General features: G+C 42.0%; 1 protein-coding gene across 1 annotated transcript in view; it reads left to right on the top strand.

Annotated features, from left to right (window-relative positions):
- Window positions 1–19,246, top strand: part of PLPPR4 (phospholipid phosphatase related 4) — a 62,050-nt gene that overhangs the window by 21,614 nt on the left and 21,190 nt on the right. Inside the window, 1 exon segment of the mRNA XM_029061933.1 lies at window positions 12,100–12,285. Coding sequence (XP_028917766.1) covers window positions 12,100–12,285 — 186 coding nt within the window.

The following is a 19,246-nucleotide window of genomic DNA, read 5'->3' as shown; positions in this document are numbered from 1 at the left end:
ATTTAGTTCATCTCTCTCATAAAGAGACAGAATCTCACATTTCTCCCATTAGGCTTAACATACATTTTATACCTAATTGCCATTACCTATTAATTAGCATTGCTAATTTTAGAGCCAATTAGATTCTTTTGTGTTCTCTAACTTTATCAAGAATCAGAAGAATTTAAAAACTTCAAATTAGGAAGTATCTTCTTTCTGTCCAATGTAAATAAATGAAAATAGCACAATGGATAAGGAGAGTTCATTTTTAAGCACAATATGAATGAATCTGGTATCTCTCACTGCCATGGCAATTAAGTACAAAGGAAGAAACCAACATGAAATTTTGCAAGCCTTCCATGGTATGTGACATGGGGGTCAGGAACAAGGGCAGGTCTGGATTGAGCAGAAAAAATGCATCAACAAAAATGGGGTTATTCATTCAATCATTTATTGAGCACTTACCATGTGAAAAACAGTGTTATATCATTTGAGAGATCTCCCATATTCCCAGAAAAGCAAGACCCCCATGTGAGAAATCCTTTTGGCTTCTTTGTGACTTCAGTCTTATTCTTTTACAGCTAAAACACCAATGAGCAGACCCATTGAGGCCCATGGAGATTCACTCAATCATATTTATTGAGCACTTACTGTGTGCAAAGCACTGTACTAAGAGCTTCCTAGATATGCCAGTCTAATGAGCTGAAAGGAGCTCAGAGCCAAAGAGCACTGTGGCTGTAGGGGAGAAGGGGTTTGAAATGTAGGATTTCTGAAGATAGGGGATAATAATAATTGTGGTATTTGTTAAGCACTTAGTATGTGCCAGTCACTGTACTAAGCACTGGGGTGGATACAAGCAAATCGGGTTGACCCAATCACGGACTCAATCCCCATTTTACAGATGAGGTAACTGAGGCATGGGGAAGTGCCCGAGATCACACAGCAGACAAGGGGGGAAGCCGGGATTAGAACCCACAACCTTCTGACTCCCAGACTGATGCCTTATCCACTATGCCATGCTGTTCCTCTTTCTTCTCCTGGGCCATTCTTTGCCAGAGTCTGTACAAGAAAAATGAAGCAGGGAGTTGAGCGACCACCCCAAGAAGAACTTGATTAATGTACATATATAGTCTAGATGGGTCAAGTCAGTAATACTGTTTTCATTAATGAAATCACTTTATGCCAGTTATTCAGAGGGTTGAAATGACTCTTCATCTGATGGTGGCCCTGAATATTGGAACGGGCATTAAGGGGAAATTGGCACCCGGTTTCATCACGTGATTTTATGTGGCATATCTTAAATCTCTCATCATTAGACTGGCAAGATGAAGCAGTTGACACCTCATGAGGAGAATGCCAGAATCCCAGGAAATAAAGCCTTGTTCCTCATGATGAGCATGAGTCAAAAAGCCACCTATCCTATCCTAAATATATTCAGTCTGGGTTTTCTAAGTAGTTCATTCATGTCATCATTCCACAGCCCAGGAATACAAATCAGTCCAGGAGCTACCTTATGTTCCCAGGATCCTAGAGGGTGAAAAGAAATCATTGCTTAGTAGAAAGGGCACAGAGCTGGGAATCAAAATACCTGAGTGGTAATTCTGGCTCCACTGCTTGCCTGCAGGTGACTTTGGGCAAGTCACTAAACTTCTTTGTGTCACAGTTTCTTCATCTGTGGAGATTCAATTCATTCATTCATTCAATCGTATTTATTGAGTGCTTACTGTGTGCAGAGCACTGTATTAAGTCCCTGGGAGAGTAAAATACAACAATAAACAGACACATTCCCTGCCCACAATAATAATAATGTTGGTATCTGTTAAGCACTTACTATGTGCAGAGCACTGTTCTAATCGCTGGGGTAGATACAGGGTAATCAGGTTGTCCCACATGAGGGTCACAGTCTTAATCCCCATTTTACAGATAGGGTAACTGAGGCACCGAGAAGTGAACTGACTTGCACACAGTCACACAGGTGACAAGTGGCAGAGCCGGGATTCAAACCAATGACCTCTGACTCCCAAGCCTGGCTCTTTCCACTGACCCATGCTGCTTCTCTTACAGTCTAGAGGCAGGGAGATAGACATTGATATAAGCAAATAAATGAATTACAGATAAGTACATAAGTGTTGTGGGGCTGGGAGGGGGGAAGAACAAAGGGAGTAAGTCAGGATGATACAGAAGGGAATGGGAGAATAGGAAATTACTGAGCACTTACTCTGTGCAAAGCACTGTACTGAGCACTTGGGAGAGTACAATACAACAGAGTTGATAGAGGCGTTCCCTGCCCACAAGGAACTCACAACCTAGTAGAAGAGACGGGCAAAAAAATAAATTGTGGTTGTGTAAATAAGTGCTGAGGGACCGAGGTGGGGATAAGTATTAAGTGCTTAATAAGTACAAATCCAAGTGCATAGGAAAAACAAAAGGGAGAGGGAGTAGGGAAATGAGAATTTAGTCACAGAAGGCATCTTGCAAGAGAGGTGATTTTAATAAGTCTTTGAAGATGTGGAGAGCGATGGTCTGTCATATATAAATGGGGGAGAGAGTTCTGGGACAGAGACTGGCATGTCTAAGGGGTTGGTGGTAAGATATATGAAACAGGTACAGTGAGTAGGTTGGTGTTAGAGGAGCAAAGTGTGCAGATTGAGGTGTAGTAAGAAATCACAGAGATGGGATAGGAATTGAGTGTTTTAAAACCAGTTCAATGCCAGCTCTCCCTACTACCTAGACGTTGAGCTCCATGTGGGACACAGAGGTATGTCCAACCTGATTACCTCATATGCCCCAATTTATTTCCTTTTTTTAATGGTATTTGTTAAGAATTGACTATGTACCAGGCACTCTACTAAGCACTTCTGTAGATACAAGCTAAGTGAGTTGGACACAGCCCCAGTCCTATGTAGGGCTCACAACCTTAATCCTCACTTTACAAATGAGGTAAGAGAGACACAGAGAAACTGTGTTGTGCCCAAGGTCACATAGGAGACAAGTGGTAGAGCCGGGATTAAAACCAGGTTGTCTGACTCCCAGGCCCATGCTTTCTCCACTAGTCCACACTGCTTTTCCAAGAAACATTCCTAGAACAGTGCTTGGTGCATAGTGAGCACTCAACAAATACCATAATGACTATTGCAATTATTATTATTATCAATATCCTGTACTAATACATATGTCTAAGATCATGACCCATAGGTGTACAAGTTCAAGGAAGTAGCAGACATGGATCAGTTCATGTATTGGATTGGATTGGATTCAAGTTGAATGAGTTAATAAATATTATTTATTGAGCATTTACTATGTTCAGAGCATTGTACTAAGCACTTCAAAAACTGCTATTGAATACCCCTTTTTGCCATTGAGGAAGCTGAAGAACAGAGAAGTTAAGAGACTTGCCCAAGACCCCAGAGCAGAGTTGAGACCTAACCCTTTCTCCCCACACCCAATACCAAGAGAGCAGACACTGAACATTCCCTTCAACATGCCTAACTCTTACACAGTTGAATTCCCACGATGCAGCTAAATAGTTCTCCATCGGTGTGAAAGTGAATACTCTTCTCAATATGTCCATTTGCCCTTGGAGAAAATAGCTATTGGAGAATTGGGTTCAGTTTAATCAACCAGTGTATTTTCACAGAATCTGGAATTTAGAAATATCCATTTATGTTTAGAGTGGGGGTTTTTCCCTCATTAATATTAGCTGTTATTTTTTCCCTGGGATTGATTTAGCAGATGGTACCTGTCAAAATCACTCTTCTGCACCTTTTGATAAAACACTCCTTTTTAATCCTTAGGCAATTCCTTCCTCTCAGATACTATTCAAAAAACATTTTTTTCAGTTCAGAAAATGCAATTTCATTATGAGGTGAAAGCGAGGTTTCCAAATGTATCATATGTTCTTGCCTTCCCCCATAGCCTTCTTACCCTTTCCCCAACAGAAATGAAGGGAAGCAGGGATACAAGGAGGAATTTAGTTCAGTGTATTCTCTGCAGCCATGCTCGGCCATTCAACAAGAAATCTGGAACAGAGAAACAGAATCCTGTGCCCTGGGTGACTCATCAGTCACATAGGAAAGAGCCCCTATATGCCTTTTTCATTTTTCTGTTGTTGGATTTTATGTTAAACGTTTACTCTCTGCCAAGCACTGTACTAAGCACTGGGGTAAATACAAGAGAAACAGTTTGCATATAGTCCTTGTCCACAAGGGGCTCACAATCTAAGTAGGAGGGAGCAGGATTTAATCCTATTTTGCATTAGGAAACTGAGGCACAGAGAAGTTAAGTGACTTGCCAAAGGTCACACAGCAAAGTGTCAGAGTGGAATTAAAACCCAGGTCCTCTGAATCCCAGCCCATGCTCATTCCACTAGGCCAAGCTGCTTATCATCTAATATGCTAATAGATGCCTTAAGAGTGTACACTCCAGGTGACACACAGATCAATCATATTTAATGAGTACCTACTCTGTGCAGGGCACTGTACTAAGCACTTGGGAGAGTACAACACAACAATATAGCAGACACATTTCCTGCCCACAACAAACATATAGTCTGGAGGGGGACACAGATGTTAATATAATACATTAATTATGAACATTAATTTGTATATAATTGCTGTCGGGCTTGGGTGGGCAGGGATGAATAAAGGCAGCAAGTCAGGGTGATGCAGAAGGGAGTGGGAAAAGAGGAAATGAGGGCTTAGTCAGGAAAGGCTTCTTGGAGTAGATGTGCTTCAATAAAGTTTTAAAGGTAGGGACAGTAATTGTCTGTCAGATATGAAAAGGAAGGGCATTCCAGGACAGAAGCAGCATGTGAGCGAGAGGTCTGCGGCAAGATAGACAACTTCGAAGTTCAGTGAGGGGGTTGGCATTAGAGGATTATGAACTGCTTTCCAGAGCACGTAAAGCACTATGCTTCAACAGTTTAAATGAAAGAAAATTGAGGTAGCTGCCTGCCCCAGAAAAACCTGTGTACAGTCAGAGTTTCTATCCATGACACAGAACTGAATTCCTCACTGAATTCTGCTACCTACGAAATGCATATGAAATGATAATGAACAGTGAATTGGAACACAAAATCAGTAAACCAGTATGACCTTTGGAAATTGGATAAATGACATGGCACCAGGAATCAGGCCAAACCAAAAGTATACAGAGTAGTTTTAGTGTTCAATCTTGAATTCTGGCTGTGATACCTGGGCTTATCACAAATGCAATCTCCAACTTCTAGAGTATTCTAAAGAAAGGACTTTCTGTGATGTTCATTGCGTACTGAGTTGAAAGAATTTACCAGAGGATCAAAATAGAATCCAATTTTCTAAATCCCTAGCACAAATATTTATACCCATCAGCAGCAGCTACACATATATTCAACTGTACATTCAATTATTTTTTCTGATTCCATTATTGCAAATATTTTTTTGTTTCTCTCCCATTAAAGTGTAAGAGCCTTTTGGACAGGGAACATGTGTTGTTCTTCTGTTGTCCTTTCATAAAGGCTTCGTACAGCGCATTGTACCCAGGAAGTACTCAATAAGCCTAGTTAATGTTACTTTACTTCTGAAGCAGCATGGCCTAGCAGCTAGAGCACAGGCTTGGGAGTCAGAGGTCATGGGTTCTAATCCTGGCTCACCACTTTGCTGTGTGACCTAGGGCAAGCCACTTAACTTCTCTCTGCCTCAGTTACCTCATCTGTAGAATGGGAATTAAGACTGTGAGCCCCACTTGGGGCAAGCTGATTACCCTGTATCTACCCCAGCACTTAGAACGGTGCTTGGCACTTACTAAGTACTTAACAAATACCATAAATATTATTATTATTATCATTACTAATGTGCCCCAGATTCTTAGCTGAATCCTTTAGGAGCCTTAACTGAGAGAATACACCGAACAGAACTGGTCTAGCAGGGTGGTCTAAGAATCAAACACCTTATCATGCCCCAAGTACAGTGCTCAAGCATTTAGTACAGTGCTTTGCACAGAGTAAGCACTCAATAAATATGATCGATGGTGAACTAAAATTGGGCAATATTTAAATATAACAATTTAAATAACTACTACTACTAATAATAATGGTATTTTGTTAAGCATTTACTATGTGTCAAGCACTGTTCTAAGCGCTAGAGTAAATACAAGGTAATCAGGTTGTTCCATGGGGGACTCACAGTCCTAACCCCCATTTTACAGATGAGGTAACTGAAGCACAGAGAAGTTAAGTGACTTGCTCAAGGTCACTCAGCAGTCAAGTGGCAGAGCCGGGATTAGAACCTAAGACCTCTGACTCCCAAGCCTGTACTCTTGCCACTAGACCAAGCTGCTCCTCACAATAATAATAATAATGATAATAATAATAATAACTGTGGTATTTGATAAGTTCTTACTATGTACTGGGCACTGTTTTAGGTGCTGGGCTAGATACAAGATAATCAGGTTGGACATAATCCTGTCCCACATAATGATAATAATTAAGGTACTTGTTAAGTGTTTACTATGTGCCAAGCACTGTTCTAAGTGCTGGGGTAGATAAAAGGTAATCACGTCCCTCATGGGGCTCATAGTCTTAATCCCCATTTAACAGATGAGGTTCCTGAGGCACAGAGAAGTTAAGTGGCTTGCCCAGTATCACACAGCAGACAAGTGGCAGAGCCGAGTTTAGAACCCACGTCCTCTGACTCCCAAGCCCATGTTCTTTCCATTAAGCCACGCTGCTTCTTAATCCCCAGTTTACAGATGAGGGAACTGAGGCACAGAGAAGTTAAGTGACTTCCCCAAGGTCTCACAGCAGACAAGTGGTGGAACCGATATTAGAACCTAAGTCCTTCTGATTCCCAGGCCTGTGCTCTATCCACTAGATAGTGCTTGCTATGTGCTATGCACTAAGCGCTAGAATAGACAGAAGACAATCAGGTTGGATACAATCCAGCCACACATGAGGCTCACAGGACAAAGCAAGGAGGAAAGTACAATGCAACCGAGTTGGTAGATGCAATCCCTACCCACGAGGGGCTTTCAGTCCACTCTCTTTAGCCAACAACCTCCATCACTTTTGTATATATGGAAAAACCTTCATTTAACCTCCCATGAGCGTGGCTCAGCGGAAAGAGCCCGGGCTTGGAAGTCAGAGGTCATGGGTTCAAATCCCAGCTCTGCCACTTATCAGCTGTGTGACTGTGGGCAAGTCACTTAACTTCTCTGTGCCTCGGTTACCTCACCTGTACAATGGGGATTAACTGTGAGCCTCACGTGGGACAACCTGATTACCCTGTATCTCCCCCAGTGCTTAGAACAGTGCTCTGCACATAGTAAGTGCTTAACAAATACCAACATCATCATCAGCATCATCCCGGCTCCACTGCTTCTTAGTTGTGTGACCTTGGGCAAGTCACTTAACTTCTCTGTGCCTCAGTTACCCCATGTAAAATGGTGATGAATACTGTGAGCCCTACGAGGGACAACCTGATTACCTTGTAACTACCCCAGCGCTTAGAATAATAATGTTGGTATTTGTTAAGCGCTTACTATGTGCCGAGCACTGTTCTAAGCGCTGGGGTAGACATAGGGGAATCAGGTTGTCCCACGTGGGGCTCACAGTCTTAATCCCCATTTTACAGATGAGGGAACTGAGGCACGGAGAAGTTAAGTGACTTGCCCACAGTCACACAGCCGACAAGTGGCAGAGCTGGGATTTGAACTCATGAGCCCTGACTCCAAAGCCCGTGCTCTTTCCACTGAGCCACGCTGCTTCTCCAAACAGTGCTTGGCACATAGTAAACACTTAACAAATACCACCATAATTATTATTATTACTTCTACTTCTTTGACTTGCTTAGTGTTTATAGTTTCCCTAATTTGGGCTGGTATGTAGTCTCAGTTTTCATTTCTCTTACTCCTTGTCCTGGACACCTAGAGGGCCAGTGACTATGTCTAATTCTTACCAATGTATGTTTTCCTAGTGCTTAGAACAGTATGAAGCACAAAGTAGTTATTTAATAAATATTATTGATACTACTATAACTACTCCTGTTACTGCTGAATTAACAAACTGATTCATAATTATTCATAATTATGTGACAATACCTCAAGAGAACATTTCTGAACATAGTTTTTCCCAGGCGATGTGTGTCAAATATTTTTGATGATGCTCAAAGATCATTGAGTTGGAAGTTTCCCAGGGGTTTTGGAAGGATATTCCCAACTTCAGCTTCTGAGGAATTGGTCCCCTTCCTGTTTGTAGATTCTGGCAGGAATACCATTATAGTCAAGGCCCTTATCATTTTTCAAAGCTATGACCGAATAGCCACAGATCAAATCCTCAATCCATCAATGGCATTTGTTGAGCACTCACTGTGCAGAGCACCATACTAAGCATTTGGGAAAATACAGCACAATAGAGTTGGTAGAAATGATCCCTACCCACCAAAAGCTTACATCTCCAACTTCACATTCTGGCCAGTTTTCTATGGTTCTGAGATCAATTAATGGTACTTATCAAGCACTTTGTGTACACCACTGTACTATGTTGTTGGGAGATTGCAGTCCAATAGAGAAGTAGTGTGGCCTACTGGAAAGAGCATGGTGGGGCCAAGTGGAAAGAGCATGGGCCTGGGAGTCAGAGGACCTCGATTCTAATTCTGGGTGTGCCAATTAGTTGCTATATGATCTAGGGCTAGTCACTTAAAATCTCTGATTCTCAGTTTCCTCAACTGTAAAATGGCAATTAAATCCTACTCCCTCCTTCTTAGATTGTGAACCCTATGTGGGATAGGGAGTATCCCCAACCTGATAAATGTGTATCTACCCCAGCCCTCACAACAGCGCGTGGCAAGTAGTAAGTCCTTAACAAATACCATAAAAAAGAGTTGGCAAACAATTTACCTGCCCATAAGGAGCTTACAGTCTAGCGGGGGAGAGAGACATTAAAATAAATTATGGATATGTACATTGTGGGGCTGAGGGTGGAGTGAATATCAAGTGTTTAAAGGGTACAGATCCAAGTGCATAGGTGAAGCACAAGCTAGAGAAAGTAAGGGAAAATGAGAACTCTTGGAGGAGATATAATTTTAATAAGGCTTTGAAGATGGGCTGAGTGGTAATCTGTCATATACAAAGATGTGGGAGGGGAGTTCTAGGCTAGAGGGAGGTCATGGGCAAGGGATGAGCAGTGAGATAGACAAGATCGGGGTACAGTGAGTAGTTTAATAATAATAATAATGTTGGTATTTGTTAAGCGCTTACTATGTGCCGAGCACTGTTCTAAGCACTGGGGTAGACACAGGGGAATCAGGTTGTCCCACGTGGGGCTCACAGTCTTAATCCCCATTTTACAGATGAGGGTACTGAGGCACAGAGAAGTGAAGTGACTTGCCCACAGTCACACAGCTGACAAGTGGCAGAGCTGAGATTTAGCATTGGGCAAGCAAAATGTGTGGGCTGGATTGTAGTAGGAGAATAGTGAGGTAAGGTAGGAAGGGAAGAGTTGATCGAGTGCTTTAAAGCCAGTAGTAAGTTTCTGTTTCAGTATTTACATTAATTTATATTAATGTCTGTCTCCACCTCTAAATTGTAAGCTCGTTGTGGACAGGCAACATGTCTACCAACTCTGCTGTAGTGTACACTCCAAGTCGCTTAGTACAGTGCTCTGCACACAATAAGCATTCAATAAATACCAACGGTGATGATGATGATGCAGCGGTGGATGGGGAACCACTCCTCAAGTAGGGAGATGTGGACTGAACCTTTTTTAGAAAAAAGATTTGGGCAGTAGAGTGAAATAAGGACTGGAGTGAGGAGAGATAGAAGGCAGGGAGCCCAGCTGATCCAATATTCATTCATTCATTCATTCAATAGTATTTATTGAGCGCTTACTATGTGCAGAGCACTGTACTAAGCGCTTGGGATGAACAAGTCGGCAACAGATAGAGACAGTCCCTGCCGTTTGACGGGCTTACAGTCTGATCGGGGGAGATGGACAGACAAGAACAATGGCAATAAATAGAGTCAAGGGGAAGAACATCTCGTAAAAACAATGGCAACTAAATAGAATCAAGGCGATGTACAATTCATTAACAAAATAAATAGGGTAACGAAAATATATACAGTTGAGTGGACGAGTACAGTGCTGTGGGGATGGGAAGGGAGAGGTGGAGGAGCAGAGGGAAAAGGGGAAAAAGAGGGTTTAGCTGCGGAGAGGTAAAGGGGGGGTGGCAGAGGGAGTAGAGGGAGAAGAGGAGCTCAGTCTGGGAAGGCCTCTTGGAGGAGGTGAGTTTTAAGTAGGGTTTTGAAGAGGGAAAAAGAATCAGTTTGGTGGAGGTGAGGAGGGAGGGCGTTCCAGGACCACGGGAGGACGTGGCCCAGGGGTCGACGGCGGGATAGGCGAGACCGAGGGACGGCGAGGAGGTGGCGGCAGAGGAGCGGAGCGTGCGGGGTGGGTGGTAGAAAGAGAGAAGGGAGGAGAGGTAGGAAGGGGCAAGGTGATGGAGACCCTTGAAGCCTAGAGTGAGGAGTTTTTGTTTGGAGCGGAGGTTGATAGGCAACCACTGGAGTTGTTTAAGAAGGGGAGTGACATGTCCAGATCGTTTCTGCAGGAAGATGAGCCGGGCAGCGGAGTGAAGAATAGCCTGGACCGGGCGAGAGAGGAGGAAGGGAGGTCAGAGAGAAGGCTGACACAGTAGTCTAGCCGGGATATAACGAGTGCTTTCATTAGTGTGGTAACAGTTTGGATGGAGAAGAAAGGGTGGATTCTAGAGATGTTATGAAGATAGAACCAACAGGATTTGATGACAGATTTGGTTTGAATAAAGGAGATGAGTCAAGGATAATTCCAAGGTTACGGGTTTGTGAGACAAGGAGAATAGCAGTGCTGTCTGCAGTAATGGGAAAGACAGAGGGAGGAAGGACAGGATTTAGGTGAGAAGTTGAGAAGTTCTGTGTGTAGATCATCCCCATGCTTTTGTACTCTGAATATGAGTTCCTCTTGGCCTGAGATCAGTTAATCATAGTCCACAGTCATTTTAATGTTTATGAGGCCATAAAGCTTCTTTAGTGGTGAGTAGAAGTCCTTAACTTGGGGTGGTCAGGATATTCTTAAATCTCTTCAGCTTTGGCATCCCATCACTGGTCAGACATGTTTCTGTGTCCATGTGTCTTTGCAGGATTTATCAGCCTGTTTTGTAGTTGATGTGTTTCCTCTTTGCTATAAATAACTTTCTAATTTGTGAGTCATTTTCACAAATCCCATTTGGATGTTGTCTCCTGACCCTACCCACAGTCATGGTAGTTGATGCATATACACAGTGACTTAGAGAAGAACCTCTTCAGATTGTGAGAGAGTAGCTCAGTGGCAAGAGCATGGGCTTGGGAGTCAGAGGTCATGGGTCCTAATCCCGGCTCCGCTGCTTGTCAGCTGTGTGACCTTGGGCAAGTCACTTAACTTCTCTGTGCCTCAGTTACCTCATCTGTAAAATGGGGATGAAGACTGTAAGCCCTACATGGGACAACCTGATTACCTCATATCTACCACAGTGCTTGGCACATAGCACTTGACAAATACTAATATTATTATTATTATTATTGTCCTTGTCTACCAACTCTTTCCCAGTCGCTTACTAGAGGGCACTGCATATAGTAAGCACTCAATAAATATGATTGATTGATTGATTGATGTGGATACCTGTGACAGGAGTTCCTTGTTCCAGAATGGCATCTGAGATATTGTCAGAGGGCACCTTGCAGTCCTCTTATTTCTCCAGGAGAGTGGTATTGAACTGCTCTGATGGTTTAATTACCCCTTTTTAATGCAATGCATAGAGATTTGAGTGTGTGAACCAGTAGTATTATAAATCCAATATTCTGGTTATGACATAAAACCTCAAAAGGTCCGTGACACATATTATTTGTCATGTTATTCTGTACTCTCCCAAGCACTTAGTACAATGCTCTGTGCACAGTCAGTGCTCAATAGATATGATTGATTGATTGAGATATCTTAGCCAAGTTAGATGCAGGTTAGGGAATGGTCAGTCATTTTAAAACATATTTCCCTAAATTAGCCGTCTTTCAATTTTACCTCCTTTTTTAGGTGGTGCTTAAAAAGAAATAAACTATTTTTATTTCATTCCTTTTCAGTTGCCTATATTGGCATCGTCGGTTGTGAGTCTCTATTTCCTTGAACTTACGGATGTCTTCAAGCCAGTGCACTCTGGATTCAGCTGTTATGACAAAAGTCTTAGTATGCCCTACATTGAACCTACCCAGGAGGCAATCCCATTCCTCATGTTGCTCAGCTTGGCATTTGCTGGACCTGCAATCACGGTAAGAATTACTTGCCCTTCTTAAATAATAAGCATCTCTTTTATTAATTTGTTCCTGTGGCACTCAAAGACCATGTCCTATGAAGTTCTCAATTTAGCGTAATCCATATCAACGTGTACCTGAGGATAATTACTAAATGTTATTTAAATGGTGTGTGTCATTGAAGCCTGTAGAGTAATCCACACTACAATAAATCTGTAGAGGTTACCAATTATCGAAGTAAGTGACTTTCAAGTATGAGAATGAAAGCTGAATTTTTATCCATAGAGTAGCGTTCAAGTCAGGACAACCATATGGCCTGGTCTGGGAGTTAGAAGACCTGAGTTGTAATCGTGGCTCTGCCACTGGTCAGCAGTAGAACCCTGGAAAAGTCACTTATCTTCTCTGTGCCTCAGTTTCCTCATCTGTAAAATGGAGAATCAATACCTGTTCTCCCACCTACTAAGTCTGTAAGCCTCATGTGGAGAAGGAACTATGTCCAACCTGATTATCTTGTATCTCCCCCAGCATTTGGTACTGTGCTTGACACACAGCAAGAGCTCAAGAATAATCATCATCAAGTTATGATTTAAAAAGTCTACTTGTGAAAATGTTTCTCATTCTGTCACCTAGAAAGTGTACTTTGTTCTATTCTGCACTTCTGTTTTTGTGACTTAAAACTCTGAAGATGTAAAGTGATAAGAAACAGTTCTCTTTCACCTCCAAAAATTGTTTTAAGGATGCCTTTCATTCTCTTTGAAATTGATAAAGTTGACCCCTCTTCTTTTCAGTATCAGATTTGTTATTGTCATTCATTTCAAATACCTCAGGCTCGAGGGTAGAGAACAGGACAGAGGAGGATGCAGGACTTTGTGTCATGGAAGGAGAATTAACTAAGTCAGTCTCCCCCAAACCTTCCAGAATGCCAATTCTGTTTTTATAAGTTTTCAGTTCCTAGCCCAAAATAAAAATTGGAAGATGGACTAATTCATGTCAAAAGTGACATAAAATTAGTGTAATTTATATATTTGTATTCAGACTCACCTCTCTCAGGGTTGCACCTGGAGAGTTTCCAGTCTCGGCTATGGGAGGGAGAATCAAGCAAAGCCTTACCCATTCCATTCCTAGCTTGGGCAGTTGCTAGTGAGTGGAAGGCAATCTGCTGCAAGTCAAAACACACCCATGCTGGGCAGCAGCGGCATGGGAGAGAGTCGAGAGCAGAGACTCAGGTTTACTGCGCGGAAGAAGGCAATGGTAAATCATTTCTGGATTTTTACCAAGAAAATTCTATAGATTCACTACCAGAATGGTTGCAGATGGAGAGCAGGATGTTCTGGGAGAGATGTGTCCGTGTTGGCGCTATGGGTCGAAAACGACTCGACGGCATAAGACGACTCAGAGTGAGGCATTACACAAAATTCATAATACATCTTTCAATCAATTGCTATAATAGAATGTATTTGTTTTTTGAGTGTTTACTGTGTGCACAGCACTGTACTAAGCACTTGGGATAGTACAATATAACAATATAATAGACACCATACTCAAAATACCAGAAAGGCAGCCCTGCTGTAGTGAAACAGGGACCAGCTGTCTGGTTCCCAAACAACTATCTTCTGTCTCCAACTTAAACATTTAAAGGTAAAAGAACCTGTGCTTCCAGTGTAAATAATTGACACTATATCCATATCCTTATTACCAACCAGCTAAGTTGCAGGAGATCTTATGAATCTGAGAAGGAGCTGACCAAGTAACCTGAAAGCCCTGTGAGAATCTAAGTTTGACATGGCTGAACTGAGGTTCACTGCCCACAAGAAGCTTACAGTTTCAAGGGTGTGACAGAAATTAATAGAATAAATGTATAACGACTACGTACATTAATGTTTTGGAGCTGATGTAGGGGAGAATGTCAAGAACTTAAAGGTTACAGATCCAAGGGCATAGACGAGGCAGATGAGAGAGAGAAATAGGGAGTATGGGGAAAGAGGGGTTAATCGGGGAAGGTCTCTTGGAGGAGATGTGATTTTAATATGGCTACAAAGTTGGGAAGAGTGGTGGTCTGCAAAGGTGGTGGCCAGGCAGCCAGAGAACTAGCAGCAGAGATGGTCAGAAGCATCAGCTTCAGATAAATTCTCATTAATACCTGTGCTCCTGTTGGATTGAGAAGCAGCATGGCTCAGTGGAAAGAGCACAGGCTTGGGAGTCAGAGGTCATGGGTTCTAATCCCGGCTCCACCAACTGTCAGCTGTGTGACTTTGGGCAAGTCACTTCACTTCTCGGTGCCTCACTTACCTCATCTGTAAAATGGGGATTAAGACTGTGACCCTCACGTGGGACAACCTGATTACCCTGTATCTACCTTAGAACAGTGCTGGGCACATAGTACTCACTTAACAAATACCAACATTATTATTACTATTATGGTTATATGATTGTATGTGTGGGAACACAAGAGAGTTTGTTGGAGGGGATTGTCCATACCTCTGTGTGCAAAGATTACAGTCACTGCTTAAGAGGTTTCACAGGGAAGGAGCTGTTGACATTAGAGAGGAATTGTTGCATTAGGCTTTAATAATCTGAGGGATTTACTTTTCAGACTCCTCAAGGGTCTTTCTCCACTATATGCAAATGGTGGTGACTTATGAATTTGCTGATAGAGGGGTCACTGTCCCCTCCAGGAGCCATGTCTAATGTTCACTTGCTGTATTTTTTTCTCAATGTTTAGTACTGTGCTCTGCACACAGTAAGGGTGTAATAAATAGTATTAATACTACTACTACAACTAGTATGTGACAGACTTTCAGGGTTTTTCAATTGTGTTTATTCAAGAATGGTCCTAAAGACAAGTGACAATGCCAGCAACTCTCCCCTGCCTTACCAGATGAGGATGTCAGGGAGGTCTTCAGCTGAGTAAGTACGTTCCTGTAGTAGCCCGTTGATTACTTGGTCCCACAGCTCCTCTTCAGAACCATAGTAGGACGGAGCTTGTCCAAGCAATCCCACATCCTGTCCCAGAAATGGGACTGTTAAGAAACTCCATGGACGCCCCAAGATTATACAAGTTCCTGTCTCTGGGGAGCCAGAGAAGGGCTGTTGACAGCTCCATCCTCAAGAGCCTTAGCATGAACTCTGGGGATCTAGCATGGTGGCCGCTGCTGCTTCTTACTGTCTACTATTCTTGATCCACTCTCTGCCAAGCATTTCCTTCCAGCTGCGGGTGTGTCTGTGAATGGTTATTTTTGCGTGTGCATGACTGTGTGTTTGTGTGTCTCTAAATGTGTCTGAATGTGAGGACAGATGTATACTTATTTGTTCTTGTTTTTCATTCATTCAATAGTATTTATTGAGAGCTTACTATGTGCAGAGCACTGTACTAAGCACTTGGATGTACAAATCAGCAACAGATAGAGACAATCCCTGCCCATTGACGGGCTTACATTCTAATCAGGAGAGACAGACGGACAAAAAACAAGGCAACTTAATCACGATAAATAGAATCAAGGGAATGTACACCTCATTTATAAAATAAATAGGGTATTAAAAATATATACAAATGAGCACAGTGCTGAGGGGAGGGGAAAGGAGGGGGAAGGAGCAGAGAGAAAGGGGGGAAGGGAACGGGGAAAGGGAAAGGTTTTTCCACCTCTACTTCTGGCTCTCTTTCTGGTTCTGTCATCCTTTCCTGCTATTTTTTTTATGTCCCCACCATTTTTCTCTCTCTAGCCTGTAAGCTTGTTGTGGGAAGAGAATAAGTCTGTTATACTGCTTTTATTGTCCTCTCCCTAGAGCTAAGTACAGTGTTTAGCACACAGTAAGCGATCAATAACATGATTGACTGACTGACTGGTGACCTAATAAACGATCCTCTGAAGTACCGCACTGGTATTCACACCCATATTTACAAAGAATATGGACATGTCTCTGAAGTGTAACTATATCAGTACCTAAAATAACCATTGATTCATTCATTCTCTTAATCCAATCGTATTTATTGAGCACTTACTGTGTGCAGAGCACCGTACTAAATGCTTGGAAAGTACAATTCGGCAACGAATAGAGACAATCCCTACCCAACAACGGGCTCATAGTCTATAAAAGTCTATGCAAGAGGCTTGGTATGCACTTATTACCTGTGAAAATTGACAGATTTGAAGTCAAGGTACCTGATGAACTGGATTTTTGCCATACAGGGACCTTAAAACCAATTTAATTTGTAGATTTTATTTTCAATTTGCATATATTTATGCATGTTTATGCACTTTATGCATGCAGGCCACATTATTTATGAATTTGCATTTTGTTGAATTGTATGTTATTGTTTGGCTTGATTTTTTAAATGTGAGATGCTAATTGCAGGAATTTTATTGATTTTTGCTATTTATTATGCATTCTATTTATGTCGCAGCCCTTTTATTAGGTTTTTTGCATTTATAGGTATTTGAATATTCAGGCTTTTGAAATTAATATTATTTTATATTACCTTTAAGCATTGTATTTCTATAGATTTTAATTATATAAAACTATTTTGGAAGTTCAAAAGGGGCTTAAGCCTTTTAGTATAATCTTGGCAGGAGCCATGTTCCATAAGCCATGCAGAATTGGTATTGAGGAGGCCTAAAATCATTTTTTATTTCTCAAATTCTAATTATAAAATAAGGAACAGTTTATAGTGTTTAGTAAAAAAATCCTTAAACTTTCACATTTAAAAGCATTGATTCAAATATGCATTTTCATTGCATAAAAATATTTGGGATGTTCAAGAGGGATTTAGGCCATTTGGTACAAACAGGTGTAATGTTCCACAAGCCATGCAGAATTGGTATTGAAGAATCCAATCCAAAATGAATTTATAGTATTTAGTGAAAAATCCTTTAAACTTTAGCATTTAAAAGCAGCAATTTAAATATGGGTCAATGCAAATAATGTACCACGGGAATAAAGAATATGGAATTAGAATTCTTAATAGCACGACACAAAACAGAAAATAGCACATGCAAAGTAGAAGTAGAAAATGAATGCAAATAGAATGCATACAAACTATAAATTCATATTTCTGTCATTCCTTTTCAACCAATCTCAAATTCAGTATTCCACCATCTCATGCCTTTAGTTTTCACACCGTTTCACTCATTAATTAATTCATTCATTCATTCAATCATATTTATTGAGCACTTTCTGTGTGCAGAGCACTGTACTAAGCACTTGGAAAATACAATTAGACAACAGATAGAGATAATCCCTACCCAACAATGGGCTCCCAGTCTAGAAGGAGAAGACAGACAACAAAACAAAACAAGTAACAAGCATCAATACCATCAAATAGATGATTAGAATTAATATATATGCACATCATTAATAAAATAGAGTAATAAATATATACAAATACACACAAGTCCCATGGGGAGGGGAAGGAGGTAGAGCAGAGGAAGGGAGTAGGGGTGATGGGGAGGGGAGGAGGAGCAGAGGAAAAGGGGGGCTCAGTCTGGGAAGGCCTCCTGGAGGAGGTGAGATCTCAGTAGGATTTCGAAGAGGGAAAAGAGCTAGTTGGCGGATGTGAGGAGGGAGGGCATTCCAGGCCAGAGTAGGATTGTGGGCCAGGGATCGATGGTGGGACAGGTGAGAACGAGGCCCAGTGAGAAGGTTAGCAGCAGAGGAGCAGAGTGTATGGGCTGGGCTGAAGAAGCAGAGAAGGGAGGTCAGGTAAGAGGGAACAAGGTGAGGAGAGCTTGAAGCAATAGTGAAGAGTTTTTGCTTCATGCAAAAGGGTTGATAGGCAACCACTGAGATTTTTGAGAAGGGGAGGACATGCCAGAGTGTTCTGTAGAAAGATAATCCGGCAGCCTAGTGAAGTATAGACTGAAGTGGGGAGAGACAGGAGGATGGAGATCAGAAAGGAGGCTGATGCAGTAATCCAGTCGGCATATGACTAGAGAATGTACCAGCAAGGTAGCAGTTTGGATGAAGAGGAAAGGGCGGATCTTGGCGATGTTATTTCAGTGAATAGAGCAGAAGAATTAGTTTCTAGGGATCATTCAGAGAATAGCTAGCCACTCTTTACCAAAAAAGATTCTTTTTACCAATTGATTTTTAAAAGGAAAAAAAGTCATCCATCATTCACTTGGAAAATCAAATTTAGTTTGTTTCTTCTGTGCATCTACCCGCTATCCACTTTGTCCATTTTGCTGCACACCTAGCCCAGGCAGACCCAGCTAAATTGGGAAATGGGAAGTCAAATTGCATTTCCCTCTAAAATGGGGGAAAGATCCAGTTTCTGTCTGAGACCCAAAGAGCTTGGAGCAGAATAGGAGTGAGCTTGGCTCCTCAGGGACCCTATTCAGCCAGCCTGTGTGGATCAGACCAGCCTGGGGGGCTCCTGGCCCAGGGATTCCTTGGTAAGATTAGGGCAATTATATGATCCCAAAGGGTGGGGACCACATTGCTTTGATCTTCAGAGAGCTCATAGGATCCAGGCCTGAGAAGAAACTGCAGGCCCATGGAACCATGAACCACAGAGGGGTCCATTTTTACCAATCCCTCCAGATTTCTGGGGTCTGGGACTCTCGAAGACTTGGGCCTCACTCTCCATAGGGTTTGCTCCCCCTAGAACCAAATTTCTTAGCCCCGAGCCAGTGCAGAGCCAGACTACCTCTGACTCAATCCCACGGAGATGGCTGTAGAAACAAATTCGATGAAATTTCACAGGGTGGGAGCCAGTAGGCTTCTTAGTTCTGTTTTCCTGTGGCATAGTCAAGGCCCGTTGTAGGTGATTTAAGAAAATGAGTCAAATGTCAAAAGAAGAATTCAGTCTTTCATTTATTTCTGGGTTTTCTTCTTGTCTGTCAAGTGAGTCACCCTGGAAATGTTCTCCCTCAAAATGTGTTTTCAAGCATCAGCTACTTTTAACCTCTATCAGAAGTGATGATTTTTCCTTTTGTGTGACCCAGAATATATATGGGCCAGAGAAACTTTTTTTTAAATAGCA

This window comes from Ornithorhynchus anatinus, chromosome 4, assembly GCF_004115215.2.
Source record: "Ornithorhynchus anatinus isolate Pmale09 chromosome 4, mOrnAna1.pri.v4, whole genome shotgun sequence".
NCBI classification, from domain to species: domain Eukaryota; kingdom Metazoa; phylum Chordata; class Mammalia; order Monotremata; family Ornithorhynchidae; genus Ornithorhynchus; species Ornithorhynchus anatinus.
Note: the sequence above shows the minus strand (reverse complement) of the source record. Positions and strands in the feature narration are given on the sequence as shown.